The 18,787-nt window shown below is 43.7% G+C and overlaps 1 protein-coding gene across 1 annotated transcript in view; it reads left to right on the top strand.

The window, feature by feature from the left end:
- The first annotated feature begins 9,562 nt into the window (after positions 1 to 9,562).
- Positions 9,563 to 18,787, top strand: part of LOC144766723 (prefoldin subunit 4-like) — a 101,752-nt gene continuing 92,527 nt past the window's right edge. The window contains exon 1 of the mRNA XM_078650483.1: positions 9,563 to 9,768. Coding sequence (XP_078506609.1) covers positions 9,748 to 9,768 — 21 coding nt within the window. The 5' untranslated portion in view covers positions 9,563 to 9,747. The remainder of the gene's footprint in view (positions 9,769 to 18,787) is intronic.

Here is an 18,787-nt window from a genome sequence, read left to right as displayed (position 1 = left end):
GAAGTGAGAGCCCAAACCTAAGATGTTACACTATTGTGTTTTACATGAAAGTGGCCTGAATCTAAGACAGCCACCCCAGTGTGAATTATTTGCTCTGTCTGACCCCTGGTGCAGCGCTCAGACTGCATTGAGATCCCATCTGGACCTAGATGTGATCCATGTGTGGATTTTGGTTTCTCATGAATGTTGAAGCCTGATCCTTTATTCCTCTGAGCACCTAGGTCTGTCCCCTAGAGTTACTGTTGTTACATAGCTTTATCCTGGTTTATACTTAGTGAATACTTCCTTTGTTGTCTTTTCAGTTTTCCAATTTGCTTCCCAACCGTCTGTGTCTTTGAAACAGGCCTTTTTGACCCACCTGAGTCTGTGTAAGCCAGAATACTGGGGGTCTCCTCTGTCTCAAAATCTGCCACCTGCTCGCTTCTGTTTTTATTCGTCTGGTGCCTCATCAGTTTTAGTCTGTCATATGGTCTCGCCCCACCTTATGTGCCTAATCCTTTAGTCTCTCAGCATAATATGCTGTATTGTGCCTGTCTAGTCTTTCAGTTTGTCACCTCAATGAACCTGTTGTCCTAGCATCAACTCTGTGGCTCTGCCTGTCATTTCTTCAGCGTTTATCATTTTGCATTGACACCTTACTAGTCTCTGGCTAATAGTCACTCATCCCCACCAGTTTTTCTCTTAGCATATCCCCTGGTGAGTCTTCATTTTCACAGTGTGTTCTATGGTACTTCATGACTCTTCTCTAATTATGTGTCTTCTTCCTAAACCAGCCCCTGTGCATTCCCTATTCACTACTAGGCCTGCATCCCCTCACTCTGTCCTTTCAAAAGACACGCTTCTTTGAGTGCTCCACCTCACTCATCTCTCCCTACCCTTTTGCATCCATACAGTCTCCAGGTGCCTTACTTACTTGGTACTTCACAGCAGAGCCATCTCTCCTGCAGCACAAAGAGCAATATACATGTTAGGAGTACACAACTAATAGAGTAACAAGAGTTCCACAATGGCCCATTGGGATCTGGTGTTTATGTAGTCCTTAAGAGTGTATCTTACTCTTTATAAAAAAATGACACACTTTAAATGAACAAGTACACAAGTGTTTACTATGCATGATGTTTGTGTGATGATGTTTATCCTGAATGTGTATGATACTTTTTGTGTTTTTAAGAGAGAAAGTGTTGACTTTGCATGTTGTTTTGGTGGTGATCCCCCTGCATGTGTTATAGTGTCTTTTATCGTGATGTTGGCTTATCCCTAGTATTTTGTCATTATATTGTTTACACTTTTTGCATGTGATCACTCAGATAGTGCTGCAGATGTTTGGGTAACTCAAAGTCCTCAGAATAGGTGTGAGTTGAATGTAGCTTGGTGTTACGCATTGCTCTTAGCTGCAAGCCAGGAAGATTCAATGCACACAATTAGGCAATCAACACAAAACATACTAAATTGAGAATCCTTCCATCACAAAAAATATGACTCCTGTAGACAAATGTGAAACACAACAGATGTTCTTTCATTTTTGCAAAAGGCACTTGCTTGAGCTAAGAAAGCATAATTTAGTGTACTCAATGCAATGCACCTGACAGTCAATGATGAAACACAGTGGAGGTTTGAGAAAACGTTATAGTTTTCTGAAATGCAAGTTGATGCAGTGGTGAGGCACAAGGTGATCCTACAAACACCCTTAGCCTCCCTATGCCCCAGGTTAAGGGAGACGAGTTTCCCCTTAGAATAGTGCAGACTCCATTTACCCGTCTCCACCCATGACTTGTGTCCTGCTGCCAACTTCATAGTCATTGTAAGCCCTGACAGCATATCACTGTTCCTGCTTATCAGACTGTCATTCTGGGAGCAGATAACACAAACACAAGAGACAGGGCTTAATTTCTGTGGACCCCAATCCCATAGCACCCAAATACTATTGGTTACCAGAACACAATCACTGTGCCCCACACCCCTGCAAACAGCATCCAATCGCTATGGGCCTCCAGCACATATTGACTGTGAAGCTCTACCACTGCATTCTGTCACTATGAGACCTCCGCACCTATGTTCCTTACATCTAGTCACAGTGAGCCTCCAACAAACACAAGTGGTGTTTGTGCAGCCCATGTCCTGAGCTCACTTATTTGAAGCACTTTTGTGGCACCATATATTAATGTGAATGTTTGAACTAGCTATGTGGGGTAACCATGGTAATGGAATGGGGCCATGTCATTAGGAATGTAGGTTTGGGAGGCTGCTGGCAGACTGGGCTGGCAGCTGATGGTCACAGATGGATGGGATCCTTACTGGAGAATAAATCTACTTCAACCACTATCAACTGACTCTGTTTAGAGGACCACTTTGTTACAGTGGTGATGAAGATGAGATGGTGTTCTCCCGGAAGAAGGAAACTAATGAAGAAAAGGATCCTAACATCATTTGTGGTAAATATCAGCTGGAAGAACCATTGTGGTCTGTGTGTTCCATTTCCCTGCTGTTTGGTTTTCACTTGTGTGGTGTAAGATTACCTTGAAAGCTACTATCTTTTCCCTGCAAGCATAGTGGGGATTATTGTGTATTTGGAGTGTGTTTGAGTCTGACACTGAAGGACCTGGCTGGAGAGCCAGAGCAGAGGGAGGTGGTGAAATGGAGCTTTGGACTGTGGACCGTTGAAGGAAGTGACCCACTTGGGGCCACCCGGGTCACTGATGACCACCTCTCCTCCTTCCTTAATAAAATGAAGAGTCGGTCAGACAGTGGAGAATATAAACCAATAACTGTTTTATCCATGTACACTCAGAGTGGAGACGCATATTTAAAGTCACTGGGGGTGCTATAGAGGGAACTGAATTATGTACGTTTCATGGCTGGGCAAAGTCACACCCATAGTGGAATTTTCAAAGCAGATGCAGCTGAACTGTGAAACATAAAAAAATAGGTTTTGGTTTATTATATTTTGCACAACCTAGCACAGTCCAAGGCTGTTTCACCCTGGGCCAGCCACCAGACAAGTGGGAAAGGGCCTCTATCTAGTGAGGAAGCTATGCGCTGACATGAACAGTTTACTCATTACTGAAACAGAACTTATAACAGGATATGCTTTACTGCTTGAAGGATTCCATGGTGCGGGGCTCGCCCTAGAGAGTTTTGTTCAGAATTATCTCGACTTTGTGATTCTCGTCATTGACACACCGCTCGTAAAGAGAAGTGTTGAGCGTCCCTGCGTCACGATGCTACATGGCGGCCATCTTAGTGGTCCACAGACATCGATTGCCAGGAAGTTTACGGCGGTCTAGTTTTCGGAATTTCACTGCTGCTTATGTCTGAGTGAAGCACTCACTTGTGATCTCCCCAGTTTGACATCTATGTCAGTGATACGCTCACTGGTGGTCTCATTCAGAATTTGCAGCATATCATGTGTTCAGTACACATTGCTGTTTCTTCATTTTACTTCTGTTTCAGTGATGCACACACTTGAAAGAGACCCACTTGCACAGAACTACCATTTTATTTCACAGTTATAGTATTATAGCGTTGCCTGTGTCAGTTCTTTCGTTACAGGTGTGATTTTGGAATGCAATCTTTTCTCTACTGTTTGAACTGAATGGTGTCTCATTAGATATCATACATTTGTTTTTTTACAGCTACTGTCACTAACTGTGTAGGGCTTAATTACAAAGTACAAATTAGCCCTTTTGTTTACAGGTACTGACACTGGGTTGCATTGGCTATCCTTATCTATATTTACACATTTAAATTTGGAATATGCAGAATGTCACTGCCCCACCATTTTTTCTGACATCTCCTGGTGATCCTTCCATCAAATGGCAGGAATGGCGCAAGGTCTTTAAAAGATATGACAGTGTATGAGGCTCATCACTAAGTTTCGAAAGGAAAACAACATTGCTTTTGCACTGCTTGGGCTCAGAAGGGCAATACGTTTTTGATCACTTGCCAGATATTCAAGGTGAAGATCTAAATGAGTATGAACTATGCATTGCTAAGTTGGACAGACATTATTTACCTAAAGTTAGTACCATTCTAGAACGTTATCATTATTTGTTGCAGGAATGAAGTTGAGGGTGAATCAGTTGAGAGTTATATGACAAGCTTAAGGAAATTAGCTTCAACATGCAAATTTGTTTCATTAGTTGATGAAAGGATTAAAGATCAATTTAAGTTAGGGTGCAGGACTGAACATGGGAGAGAAGAGCTTTGGCAGAAGGATGGACCCTCTCTGGAGGATGTTCTTATCTTTGCTAAAAGAAGTGAACACTCCATGAAATATGTGGAAGTTATAAAAGTGAAAGAAAAAGTTCTGTACATGTGGTCAAACACACACACACAGGGGTTCAAGGCAATAAAGAAAAAGTTGGGTAATTCTCCTAAGTTAAGACATTTTCATCCCATGAACAAATCCATTTTGATGACAGATGCCAGCATGAAGGGTTTAGGTGCTGTATGGCCACACAGCGGACAGGGTCATGACAATGTTATTTTATTTCTCACTCGCTGCCTCAAGGGAGCATAACTGTGCTATTCTGTTATAGGGAGGGAGGCATTAGGAGTTCATTGGGCTGTGAAAAGTTGAAGAATCTGTTGTGGTGTAGCAAGTTTGAAGTCAGGACTGATCATAAGCCACTGTGTGAGATTTGTTAAAAAGAAAGGTATTGATGCTGTATCCAGCAGTATCACCAGATGAGTGGTTGCTCTCCAAGAGTATAATTTTGAAGTCAAGTATTTGCCTGGAGTTGACAACAAGGTGGGGGACACTTTGTCTAGGTTGGTGGAGCTTGATGAGGAGCATAACTACAATGTAGGTGAGGAAGATGAGGAGATGGTTTGTGAAATAAATGGTGGTGGTATTACAGAGGAAAAGTGGCGCGATGCCGAAGTATCTGACCGGTGGATAAGAAGAGTGATAGAAATGTTGAAGATTGGTTATAACATGAAACCTAAAGGGGGTGAAGAAACCAATACGTTTTGGCACTTCAGGAATGAGTTGTCAGAGAAACAAGGCTTTTTGTTCTGTGGCACAAGATTGGTCCTGCCGATATCCCTTAGGGAAGAACTTGTCAGTCTGGGTCCTGCAGGTCACCAAGGGATGTCTAAAACTGAAGAATGGCTCAGGATAACATACTGATGGCCGGTATGGATATGCATGTTTAGAGAGTTATCAGGGAATGTGTCCAATGTGCTTTGAGTGAATAAGGGGCTAAGCCCAGATTGCAATCCATGGTGATAAGAGATCGACCAAATAGGCCCTGGAAGGAAGATGCTCTTGATATTGTGGGGCCTGTTCATGTTGCGGGCAGTGAAGTGTATGTTATGATTCTTGTTGATCTGTATTCTAGATGGCCCAAGTTTGCCTTCTCTAAGGGAATAGAAGCCAAACATGTGATACGGTTTCTAAAGGAGTTGTTTGGCAGGAAATTCATACCGAATACCATGCTCATCTATAACAGGGCACAGTTGGTTTCAAGAGAAATGGAAATGGAGCAATCTTAGTTTAAACAGGAAGTGAGACACAGGAAGTGCTCTGTACCACCCAGGAAAAAATGCTTAGGGGAAGCTTCAACTGCGTGTTGAAGGAGACCACTGCTATGGGTAAGGATGCTGGTCTAGACTGGAAGGAAGAAGATATAAAGAGGGTGAAAGCGTACAGAGTGTCTCCTCATGCCACCAAGGAAAGCCCCTTTTTGAACTCTTTAGGGGTAGGCAGGCCAATAACCCCTTGGCACCAACGTGGGTCAATGATATAGTGTCTAGTTTTGGTGGTGGTGGTCAGGAGGATGATTAGATGCTGAGGGAGGCCAATAAGATTGAAACTCGCAAGGTGCACTTTGAAATCTGTTAAGAAAATGAAAATTAACGCAGGGGACTGGGTCCTAGTTAAAAAAGGAGCTCTGCGGGTTTTCTCAAACCTATGATGGTGATCAAGGTCTTTAACAATGATGATAAGGCTGATGATTATTGCGTATGGAACCTGAACAGAGAGGTGGTGCTCAAGGAAGAAATAATCCACAGAAGCTGAGGGAATCTGGGAGTCCTAGGGAGTGGTAAATATGGAATATGCAAAGGTGGGATGGAGTCTAATCCCTCAGGGTGGTCTGCCAGGAGGCCTGTGAGAAAGACTACACAACCTTCTTACTTAAAAGAGTATAGAGTTAGTTGTACTTTAGTGTGCAAGAAACTTGTTAACTTTGAACTATTTGTATTTACCTCCATGCAAAATATTGAGTAATGAGTTATTGCTTTTCATTTTCTTGTTTGTTGTACATCTTTGTATTCTAGGTTCTATAATTTTTGTTAGTTTGTAAAGAAGGGGGATGTGTGGCATCGTGAGTTACTGTATATGTTTGAACTATCTATGTGGAGTGAGCATGGTAATGGAATGGGGCGATGTCATTAGGAATGTTGGTTTGTGAGACTGCTGGCAGACTGGGCTGCCAGCTAATGGTCACAGATTGATGGGATCCTTACTGGAGAATAAATCTACTTCAACCACTATCACCTGAATATGTCATACATGTTTAGAGGACCACCTTGTTTCGATTCTGTTATGTAATAATGAATAAAAAGGTGGTCCAGTGAAAGAAAGTATCAGCCTATGACCAATTTTACATAGTGTAAACTTGACACGAGCACCACTACACAAGGACACTTTCATACTTTCATGTTTTTTTAAGGCACGGGTAGATTCCAACGCCGAGATATAAACCTGGTTCCTCAGGTCCAAAGTTGGTAGCTATCCTCGATAGATAATATACTACGAAATCAAAGACTTCAAATTCATCTGGGAGTGACCTTCACAATGTGCCTTTATGCTTGCTGCTGCTGACAGACATTGGGTGTCAGGACGACTTGGGTTGCTCCCTGCCTGCCAAATACCTGGATGGTGAAGTATGCTGGGGTGGGTAAAGGGCGAACACAGCAGTCTACACATGTCTGTCTCAGGACATCAATCAATCGGGGTGTTTAAAGTGCACTACTCACCAGTGAGGGTCTCAAGGCGCTAGGGACGTGGGGGACAGCTCCGGGTCAGTCGAAGAGCCAGGTCTTGAGGTCCTTCCTGAACGTGTGCAGGGTTGGGGAGCTTCTGATGTTCACGGGGAGCTCGTTCCAGGTCTTGGCTGCGATGTAGGGGAAGGCTCTCCCGCCTGCTCTGTTTCTGCGGATGCGGGGGACCTCTGCCAGGGCGAGGTCGGCGGAGAGAAGGTTCCTCTTGGGTACTTGGAAGGATAATCTCTTGTTGAGGTATTTGGGTCCGATGTTGAGGGATTTGTAGGCGCGAGGAGGAGTTTGAAGGTGACCCTTTTCTCGACTGGGAGCCAGTGGAGGTCTCGTAGGTGTTGGGTCATGTGTTTGTAGCGCGGAGTTCCGAGGACGAGCCTGGCAGCGGTGTTCTGGATGGTCTGGAGCCTGCGTAGGAGAGTTCTGTTGATTCTGGTGTACAGGGCGTTGCTTTAGTCCAGTCTGCTGGTTATGAGTGCCTGGGTGACTGTCTTTCTGCAGTCGGGGGGGATCCATTTAAAGGTCTTGCGGAGAATGCGCAGGAAGTTGAAGCTGGTGGAAGCAACGGCGTTGATCTGGCGGTTCATGGAGAGGGAGGAGTCGAGGTTGATGCTGAGGTTTCATGCGTGGTACGTAGGAGTGGGTGGATTCCCAAGGGCAGAGGGCAACTAGGTGTTGTCCCAGGCAGAGGTGCAGCGTTCAAGGATGAGGACCTCGGTCTTCTCTGAGTGGAGCTTCAAACAACTGTCTTTCACCCAGGCTGCCATGTTCTTCATTCCTTCATGGAAGCAGAGTCTGATGTCTTCGAGATTCTTCATGATTTTAAGGATGAGCTGGGTGTCATTGGCGTAGGATACAATGCTGAGCCCATGCTGTCGAGGGGGGCCCTGTAAATGTTGAAGACTGTGGGGCTGAGCGATGATCCTTGGGGTACTCCGCAGTTGACATTGGTGGGTTCGGAGATGAAGGGAGGTAGTCTGATCCTCTGGGTTTTGCCGGAGAGAAAGGATCAGATCCAGTCAAGTGCGGCTCCTTATATCCCTGCATCGTGAAGTATGGCTCCGAGGGTGCGATGAGAAACGATGTTGAATGCTGCGAAGAGGTCTAGAAGGATGAGGGCTGAGGTGTGTCCCTGGTCGAGTAGCATGCGGATGTCATCAGTGTCAGCGAGGAGGACGGCCTCGGTGCTACGGTTGCTGCGGAATCCGGACTCGGAGGCGTCTAGGATTGAGTTCTCTTCCATGACGGTGGTCAGCTGGGCGTTCACGGGTCTCTCAGTGACTTTGGCCGCGAAAGGGAGGCGAGAGAGATGGGCCGGTAGTTTTTCAGGTCAGTTGGGTCAACTGTGGGTTTCTTGAGGAGGGGTTTAACCTCCGCTCGTTTCCAGTCGTTTGGGAACATGCTGGATGTGAAGGAGGCGTTGATGGTCAATCCAAGTCCAGGTGCGATGGCGGCGGCCCTGTGGAATATGTGCGGTGGGCAGGGGTCTGTTGGGCTCCTGAGTGGGTTTTCTTCATGGTATTGGTGATGTGTTCAACGGTGTCGGGATTCCAGGTCAGGATGGTCGGCTTATCGGCATGTGACGGATGATTGAAACACCAAGGAGGAACAAGTCGATTCCTTGCAAAACTGTCATTGGTAGTAAGTGTTTTCGTGCTAGCAATTATTGATGGTCATGTTAAAACACTGCCTGGTGCTTGGCAGTGTGCAGCCAGCCAGGAAATTGTAATACGTGGGCACGGGCAGCGCACAATTTCAAAAAGTTTAGGTAAACAATGATACATTAAAACCCATATTTTACCCAACCGACTGGAGAGGTTTTTCCTGCACAAATGAAAAAAAACGTCGACAATTTGTGCAGGGAAACAGCCCAAACTGGCAACCGACAGGAATGGAAGTCGCACAGTTATATACACTGGATTGAGTTATGATTGGACTATGGTTGTTATGGAGAATCATCCCCTCCTAGGGTTCATGGGATATGTAGTCTGTGTTTATTTTTATTTTTAATATGTTTTAAAGGCTGCTGGTTTAATAAAGTGAATATATAAATGCATGGTCCTCGCCACTGATCCTGACATAGGATTAAATGAACACATAAACCAAGAGTCTACTTGTAGGAGGCAGAGAAAAATTATTCCACAGAAGCGATGTGATTGCCAGGTGAGCGAAGAACGGAGCCCCGGGAGACATCGCAATACTACGGCTGCCATGTTGTAAAGGGTTCCTCTCTTTCGTGTTAGTAGCCAAGTACTCTATTTCAGGAATTCGGATACAAGTTTGAGTACTTTAAATGAAGTCCTATATTACTCGTTTTATTTACTAATTACAGTATATCGGAATTATACAATCTAGTCATATATTATCAGCAACACATTTTAAACAGTTAATGATTTTTTAATTTTCGAAAATATTGCACTATCTCTGCTGTTTACCATGGTATGATTCATCCGGTAAATGTCGATAATGCTTAAACGTAAACTAGCACTGTCTGTGTCTATAAAGTGTCCGTTTTGTACTTTCACGCCTATCTGATTTTTTACCGGCTGGAGCATACCAAAACGACGCTCACTTACGGAAAACCCATTTTGCTTGTGCCAGCTGCAATTTTGTTGAAGACATTAGTCTATTCTCCGTCCAAATGTCGGGTTTTTGGACATAATTTGGATTCTATGGAGTAGGACAATGTTTCGATCGTAAAGGAACACCCCTTCGCACAAGAAACGGATAGTTCAGTCTTGCAAAATGGCGGCCACCATCAAGAAAGTGAGTACCGCAGCGGAGCCCAGAATAACCGTCTTTTGCATGTTTTCTCTGTCTTTGGTCCTTTCTGCGATGTTTCTCACACCCTATTTGTAATGGACAAGATATACTCAGAGCGTTGTGGTTATTTTCACGAGCTTCTGCCGTAGTTGGGAAGAGAGCATGGCCTCCCGAGCTCTCGCAGAGCTGGGGAAAAGGACTAATTCAAGCTACTTAACTGGAGGCACAAGATGAGGGTATTCAAGGGTGAGGGGCTTAATTGATTGTTGGTTTCGAAAAGAGATTGAGAGCTCAGCAACACACCCGTTGTTCTCTTCTGTTAAATTGTGTTATTGAGTGTCAGGTTTTAGTATGCATATGGGAAAATAATGGTTGCTTGTCTCTATGTGATGTTTACATGTCCGAGTACCAATTTAGCACTGAGTGATAGTTTGTTACAATTAACTGAATGATAAAACTGTCACACTTGCAGAACTCTCAATATACTCTGTTCAATGTGTGAGTAGCTCATTCATCCGGTGCATGCTGGGATTAGTACTCCTGTTTAACCAAACCAAGGCTACAACTCCGAAATTGCAAACATTCTGGGTTTGGATGACCAATTCACACGTGGAACTGCGAAATTCGAGTGCTCTCTTTCAAGGACATTGGGGCATATATATACAAGCCCCTATCGCCTTCACAGCGTCACTTTTACCGACGTTGTGGTGGCTGTAGGGGCTGCACCTTAGTTACAAGGCAGTGTTAAGTCACCTAATGTGGCTTAACGCTGCCTTGTAAATAAGGCCCCCATTCACGCTATGGTTAGCGATACAAGGGTGGGCAGTGGGCGTTCCACCGCAACATCCATTGTTTTTGATGCTGCCCCCAATGTACAAGGTTGGCGTACATAGGAGGCAGCTCCAAAATTAAGACCAGGAAAAACCATGGGGCAGATTTACAAACCCCTTGTGCCACTTTTGCGTCACTTTTCCATGTTAAAAGTGACGCAAAAGTGGCGCAAGGGGCTTGTAAATCTGCCCCCTAGTCTTAAGTTGCCGAAACAAGGAGAAATGCATTATTTCTCGTTTTTGGTTTTTTTCATGGAAAAAGCAAAATGCAATAGATTGTTTATGTGTAGGAAGGTGTCTCTTCCTATACATGAACAATCGTTAAAAAAATTTCAATTTTTGACTTTCGTTTGTGCTGCACGAAGCAGCACACATGACAGTGACAGAATGGCATTTTAGGATTGTTTATGTGCATGCAGGAAGGGACACTTTCCTACACATAAACAATCCTCCTCTGCACGCAGACGCCCTTGCACTACGGTGCAAGGGTGCCTGCGTTGCCGCTAAGTTGCTAAACTTTTTGCCATTGCAGGGTAAAACGCAAGGTTGCACCACATTCTTGTACATATAGTGCAGCCTTGTGTTTCAGAAGTGGCGGGGAGAGAGGCGTTCAGCCAGGAGGGCTACACTCTTTCCCTGCCACCTGCTTGTCCATGTCCTCCGTTGTGCGTTTAGGTACACTATGTAGGGGTGGCATAGCTGCCAAGGTTACAGATTGCTTATGTGTGTCATTTTAATAATTTCAGTGTACTTATGAGTGACATTGGCCGACTATGAGTGACACTTTCTCATGAGCAAAATCAAGCAATGAAGAAGAGGGAAAATTATAATATATCATCCTCCTTTTTTCCCTGTGCATGTTTTCCCTCTCTTGCTCTGGGTTAAAGTCATGAGGAAGAAAAATTATTGCTCGCTCCAAAAAATATGTGGTGGTGGGCCCCCTCTGCAACCACAGGCTCAAATTAAGCATTGACTGCTGTGTGAGGAGGTATAATGCTGATATAGTGCAATGGAACTGATGGCTAAGTTCTATTGTTTTGCACTCTAATTCTGAAGTAATATGTCAGCTGACGCAAACCCGTAGAAGAAAGGAAAGTAAGTACCACTGAGAAACATGGCACCCATCCAAGAGGAGGCTGTAGCATCACTTGTTTAGCTCCCGAGAGAGGATTAGCCAATAAGGTCAAAGATTTATCACACCACACTTGACAAATACAACAAACACTCACCATCTCACTCCACTAAACACTTGTCTTGACACACATATTTACCCTAACAACTGTAACGGTACACCACCAAATAAATAACATCACACACAAGTGCACAGTAAAATCATGAGGGAAGCTTGCACTGCTGAATCTCTGTGTGGTGAACAGAACGTTTTCACCCTTTTATGTGTGTGCTCTGCTGCAGCTGGTGCCATTATTGAGATCTGTAAACTCTTCCATAGTGCAGAACAACTCCAGGGTCTCTTCACTATACTCTGAACTTCCCCATGATGGTGCCATGAGTGGACAAAATAGCATTTTGTTGACCTCAAGTTTCAGTGACCGTGGGTAAGTTTTGAAGGGAGGGGGGCGGCTAGGACAAACACACACATACACACACACACATCACTCAAAACAATATATTCACTCATACACACGCACACAAACACATCCATTCACAACACTCTTCACCAGACATTCATACACGCAAGCACACACACAAACATATCCATTCACAACACTATTCACCAAACATTCATACATGCATGCATGCACCAAACAGTTTAAAAGGAAAACAAACACTTACCTGCAGCCAGCTCTGCCTCAGAGGTTCCAGGAGGCTAGGGCCTGAGGGAAGGCAGCAGTCCCAATGTCATCACATAGTGGGATGGGGATCAGTGAGACTGCTGACTCCACCCCACTCTGTGTTGAAGCGTCACTGATTGACACTCAACCCTGGGCGCTTTAGGGCTTGACACTGAAGCACCCAGTTCCAAGGCAATCAGTGATGCTACCCCTCGTCACTGAGGGGAGGGCCTCAGGGACCTTTGCTAAGCAGAGGACGTCTCGCCCCAGGAGCTCTGACTTCCTCAGCTCAGCAAAGTTCTGCTCAGGCAGCCAGGAGCCTGCACTAAATACTCCTGTCTGGCTCCTGGCTGGTTGAACTGAAAGTGAACAGTGTCTGTCAGGCTGACCTTTGTGCAGCCTGACAGACACTGTTAATGAGGGGCGACAGGTGGAGGGGCGAGGCCCCTCTGCCACAATGGACCGGCCGCTCCTGTCCAGCTCCGTAATGAAAAGTCGCACATTACACTTAGAAACTTTAAAAAATAAAGAGTTGCATGCACAACATTAACCTTTTTTTTTCCTTCTGTGTTTGAGCTATTCATTTATTTTATGCTCCTTCTGTATATCTTTCACCCCATATACATTCATCCTCCTTTGTTTTAATCATTCTCTTCCTTCCATAACTCCACTTTCCCCTTGCGGTCCATTTTCTGCCCTCCTTACACTTCACTTCCCTTCCTTACTTTCTTCCTTTTCTTCATTATATACACGCTTTTCGCAATGATATGTAATTTTTTATTATTTTCACACCTTTTGCATACTCGCACTTATCGAAAAACAGTTGGGTGGCCAGTCCCACGGTTTGTGAATAGCACACTGCTGCATGATCTACATGGCAAATATTTGAAATGTTCCGCTTGTGAACAGGTTCCTAGAGTCAGAGATTGCCCTCGGCTTGGCTCTTGCTCACTTCTCCCTTTTATTTAGTTTCCTCACTCACCTGGCAAGTTGCCTTGCGCCAAGGAGTTGTCTGAGTGTCAGTCTGCCTCTTCACACCTGCAGTGTTGGGGAGACTGATTAAGCTAGATAGATTATCAAACTGAAATGTAGACAGCAGCTTCCCTCACCTCATCCACAACACTAAGTTACCCATCATCACACTGGCTAAGTGGCATAAAGCAGGAGGAATGCTGCTGGGGGAACGGCTTCCTGCTTAATGCCAGAGTTACAGAAAGGGCCATAACACAGTGTCACTTAGTCTGAACGTGGAGTGCACGGCACAGAAAACAGTCACAGAACTGCCGCCTCCTAACCCAATAAACGCTATGTGTTCTGTACAAAAGAGTTGTTGGAATCACATAAGCAGCTGATAAACAGCCTCACACTATTAACAGCCGCTCATAGCTTTTATTTAGCAACAGCCAGCTATGCCCGAATTGTACGCTTACCTGGATGTTGCCCGCCTTGGGCCCGTTTGTTGTGACAGCCACATCAGGTGAGGCTGCGCCACGACCAAGCTGAGAGTGAGACTTGGCTGATGAATGCAGCCAACCCCAAGGCTGCGGTGAGGTGGGTATTGACTCAGACTCTCAAACGATAAATTAGTTTGCAATGCTTCAGAACGTATTCAGCAGGCTGTAGTCAGATAGCACACAGTTTGTGCACTGCATGCTGCCAGCAGGGCACCAGGCTCATGCTGCTTCACCTAATAAAGCGCAGCTTCTACTGCAGTGGCAGTGTTTAACAGACACCTGCTGAGACACTACACATATGCCTGACGATGCATTTCAGTGCAGTAATGCTGATTACCACACTAAAATGCGTGGTACTTGCCAGGACTAGTGTTGAACCATCCCGATGCTTATTTGGAGGGTTGTGAGTCGCATCACATTTTTGGAGGGGTTTCTGTAAAGAAAGCGGGTAATCCTTATGGAGTTTGTGAAAAAAACACTCGGGTGAGACGATGTCCTTCAACCAATTGTAGGTTTATTTCATGAATTGGACAGCGTGCGTTGACAAGTAAGATCGAGCAGTTGAATGCCAAACAACTGAAGGCTTCCCCCATATATACCCCTAGTCCATTTCAAACGTGCACCTTCTTCCCAGCTAGCTTGTTGTAGCTGCTGCTTCTACATATGAAAATGCATCCCCCCGAACTCTCTTGTTGCAACCACTACTGCAACATATGAAAATGACACGAGCACCACATACGTCACACTCGTGTCAGTCTCACAACGCTGATGAGATGCAAACAGTAACGCAACACGTGAACGAATGAGAAAGTGCTCACGAACATGTAACAAACCTTCCCCCTTTTATTTCTTATGTCAATACATAGTCTTGGAACTTTGCAGGTGGGCGTCTCACTCTGAAATCCACGGGAGCAACCTTAGTATTGTTATTTACAACCGGCTACTTATTCTTACTGCAGTCCACTTCCTTCACGTCTAAAAAACAAATTGATGCTTAAATTATCCAGACTTTACACTCTACCTTTAAATAATGCCACCCTGTTAAAATTCCAAACAGCCCCACCATCAACACGCACATCATTTGTGAAAACCTGAATTACCTGTATGGGATCAGACCAGATGCCACACCCTTTAACATTGATTGTGGATTTCCTAACACAAACCATGTCCTCAACATCCCCCATTTGTTTACCCACACTACCTTTCCTATTCCTTAAATCATGTTTCATCTTAAGGTTATATTCCTCCATTCTGCGGCAAATCCCTACTAAATTTAACTCAGCAGCCTTGTTAACCTTGTTCTCTTTCATCTTTAACCACCATGGTACTAACCTAGATCCTGGTTTGTGTTCCTCAATAATTCAAAAAGATTTACGGACGTAGCAGAATTGGGTGAAGTTCTATATGCTGAACCCAAAGATTGTAAAGCATTTCTCCAATTAAGACCTCCTTTAATAGACAATTGGACAGCTTCCTTAACCACACGGTTTAACCTTTCCACTTGACTATTTGCTTTTTGATGGAACACCGCAATACTCTATGCGTCACACCACATCTCCAAAAGAAATCCTCTATACTTGTAGTGGTGAATTGAAGGTCATTGTCAGTAACTGTTTCTTAGGGAATACCCTCCCTACAGAAGATTTCATACAAAAAATAAATGACCCCTTCAGAAGTTACTTCTCTCACCATCTTGACTTCTGGTCACTTAGAGTAATCTTTAATTAATACAATACCAAAAGCCTCTTGTCTGGGAAAGTCGGCAAAAGGACCAATAATATCAATACCTAACTTACACCAAGGTGCATCAGGAAACTCAATAGGTCGCAGATCAGTACACAAATCTCTGGCACACTTATCACTGCAAGCACATTTACCATGTAATCTCACTTGGAGTTCAACACAACTATTCATACCAGGCCACAAGAAACTCGCTTTAACCCACCTTCTAGTGCTTGAAATGCCCATATGATCTTCATGAGCCAATTTGAAAATGTTCTCTCAAATTAAATGGTGGCACACATTTGTCCCTCCTAACAATAATACCTTTTTCTATTGTCAACTCTTCCCGTACCTTGAAATACCCATATCAGCATTAATTTTATTTTCTTCAGAACATCCATGTTAAATACAATGCAATACCAATTTAAGTTCATCATCTTTTACCATTTCTTCCATCTGTTTTCCTTCTTGAACAATGGGAAGCGTGCTACCAATCAAATGTATGTCTTTTAAAGTAAAAGCCACTTCACAATCTTCCTTGTCTACATCCTCATGTACAGCAGAAGGTAACAGCAATCTAGACATGCTGTCAGCATGTACTTTACTTTTCCCATTCACGAATTCCAATTGACCTTGAAAACGATGTAGTCTGGAGGCCAATCTTGCAGACATGGTGCGGCCCTCCTCCTGGTTCCATCATGTGAACCAAAGGCTTACGGTCTGTCTTGATGATAAATTTAGTACTCCACAAACAGGTTTTCAAATCTTCAGCACCCAAAACACAGGCAAGCAACTTAATGCCCTAGAAGCGTATGCAACAATCCATTTCTTACCATTGTCTCTTAGCATAAACACACCACCCAGCCAACTGTTGCTGGCGTCCACCAGTACCACGCATTGTTTGCCAACAATGAAAGGTTTCAAACAAGGAGCATTCACCACAAATTCTTTCAAACGGGTAAATGCAATAGTCATCTCTTCAGTCCAGATACATTTTACATTTCAGGTGAGCGCATGAAAATGCGTTCACAAACATGTAACAGTTTTATTTCATACTGATATCCTCTAGACTGTTAGTTATAGATCTGGCAAGATATTGAACTTCTCCAGTCTATCGTACTACCTATACCGCTTCCTGGAGGTAGCTGTGTCGGCTGACAATCTCTACTCTTGAAGTCTCAAGCGCATAATGGGAATTGCTTGGTAACCCAAATGGAAGGCAAGTAGTAGCTCGGGCCCTGTGACACCAGTTGTAAAGAGCAGTTTCTGCCACAGATACTGCTCAGTAACCATTTAACCGATCTAGAGAAAAGGCCCAACAGTTAATTCCTGCCTTTTTTATCTGCAAAAGTTTGGAACACTTAAATCAGACTCAGTGTTGAACTCTGAGACAGAAAAAAAACATTGACAAATACCTCACATACAAGTTAGGGAGTTTACTATGATGGGCGGATATCACCATCCTCACTACTAGGTGGTCCAGTGGGTAGTGGTACCTTGAGCTCTAATCCAAATGTGCTGTTAATAAACACTGTGTTAAGACTCTTCCCAAAATACCCACTGCAATGGCATTTTCTTAATGAGTGCAGTTAGTGAGCTTCAGATTAGAACCTTCCTCCCCAGTTGTGGTCTAGTGGACAAGTATAAAACTGTGATAAAAGAAGACCTGTTTTTAATTCTGGCCTGTGTGTGTGGCTAAATTGTGTGATTTCTGTGTTTTTTTGTGTGTGTCAGGAATGAGAGTACTTATGACCAACAGTTGCTAGCAAGTATGTGCATTATAAGAAAATTGGTCTGAACCGGAACACATTACAAATAGCCTTAGACCCCCACGTGAGGAGGAGTAATCAATTTGAATACTTTTACTGTATTTTAAAAAAGGAAAGTACATAGTGTGACTTTGTGAATTTCACGTAATCTTAATGTAAGTGCAAGAACAGAACTTGAGACTAAATAGGTTCAGATATTTCATTACTCAGGGATAGCAGCGCAGGTGTGATATGTATAGTGTAAGCATTTTTCCATGTCAGAGATACAACTCGTATATGAGTAAAAAACATTTTGGGTCCTGCCCTGTGTTTATATATTTGGTGCTCGTATCTTCTATTGAACCGGTTTCAAAGTTCTCATATAATGAAGGCATAGGGAAAATATGTTTTCCCAAAGTTGAAGATTTTAGTTAAGTAGTTGAAACAGGCTTGTAATGCAGTACTTACTGTTTTTACCAAAGTTTCAAGTTCATTGTTTCTGCTATCAGCCTTACAATGGTTAAAACTATACATTAAAAGGCAAAACATTTACTACATGAATGGTTAAAACATATGTAGTACAATCGACTGAACAGCATGGTGACATACAGTAAATAGCCGTGGATATCTATGCTTTCTGCAGTTGCGGGGCAATGTCATTATAAAAATATGTGCAACAAGAGGTGGGGTAAATACACGGAGAGCAAGCAGCCTCTACACACACAGCTTCACTAAAAGCAATCAACTAATGCAGCAGCGCAAAACAGGGTAATAAGAAAGTGCATGTGCAAAGGAGCATTAGAGGAGAATACAATACAGGCAAATAGTTTATATCTTAATACAATATACATAAAATCAAATAAAAAGATGCTCCACAATGATATCTGTTTGGTATAATACCTAGTGCGGTAAGCAACTCTCTCAGATGTGACCACGCGGCCCATAATTAAATACTGTAATTGTATTTATATAGCACTTACTATCCCTGACACGGCATCAAATCGCTTTACACCGGGCAGCACGCTGCTCTGGATCCCTAGGTTAATAGTTAGTTCAGTGTTTGTTGGATACTGTTTGGGATTGATCTTCTGTTCTCAAAGCAAACGATTCCATGCGGTCATTTCAGTTTTTTATGGTGGACCAAAGTAATAGTGGTTGATTGCGATCATTAGTAAGGGTAAGGGACGGTGAGCTCAAGCACATGGTTGGTGGGATTAACACAGGAGTTAGAGGAGATTAGGTATTGTTAGACTGCATAGGTATGGCTTTCAGTGGAAGGAGGAGAGATTGTGATCTTGTAAAAGAGTTGTGGGAAATTTGCTGAGAAGGCGATAAGTCAAAGGTGCATGTGTCAAGAGTAGATTGTGTTCAGACAGAGAAGGCTTTCAGAGGACGGTAGGGAAGTGGAGGGACATTTGAAAAGCGAAGAAAAAAGGACAGGCGACAAACAAGTTTTAATTAAAGGACAGTTTTTT

This window comes from Lissotriton helveticus, chromosome 7 (genome assembly GCF_964261635.1).
Source record: "Lissotriton helveticus chromosome 7, aLisHel1.1, whole genome shotgun sequence".
NCBI lineage: Eukaryota > Metazoa > Chordata > Amphibia > Caudata > Salamandridae > Lissotriton > Lissotriton helveticus.
Note: the sequence above shows the minus strand (reverse complement) of the source record. Positions and strands in the feature narration are given on the sequence as shown.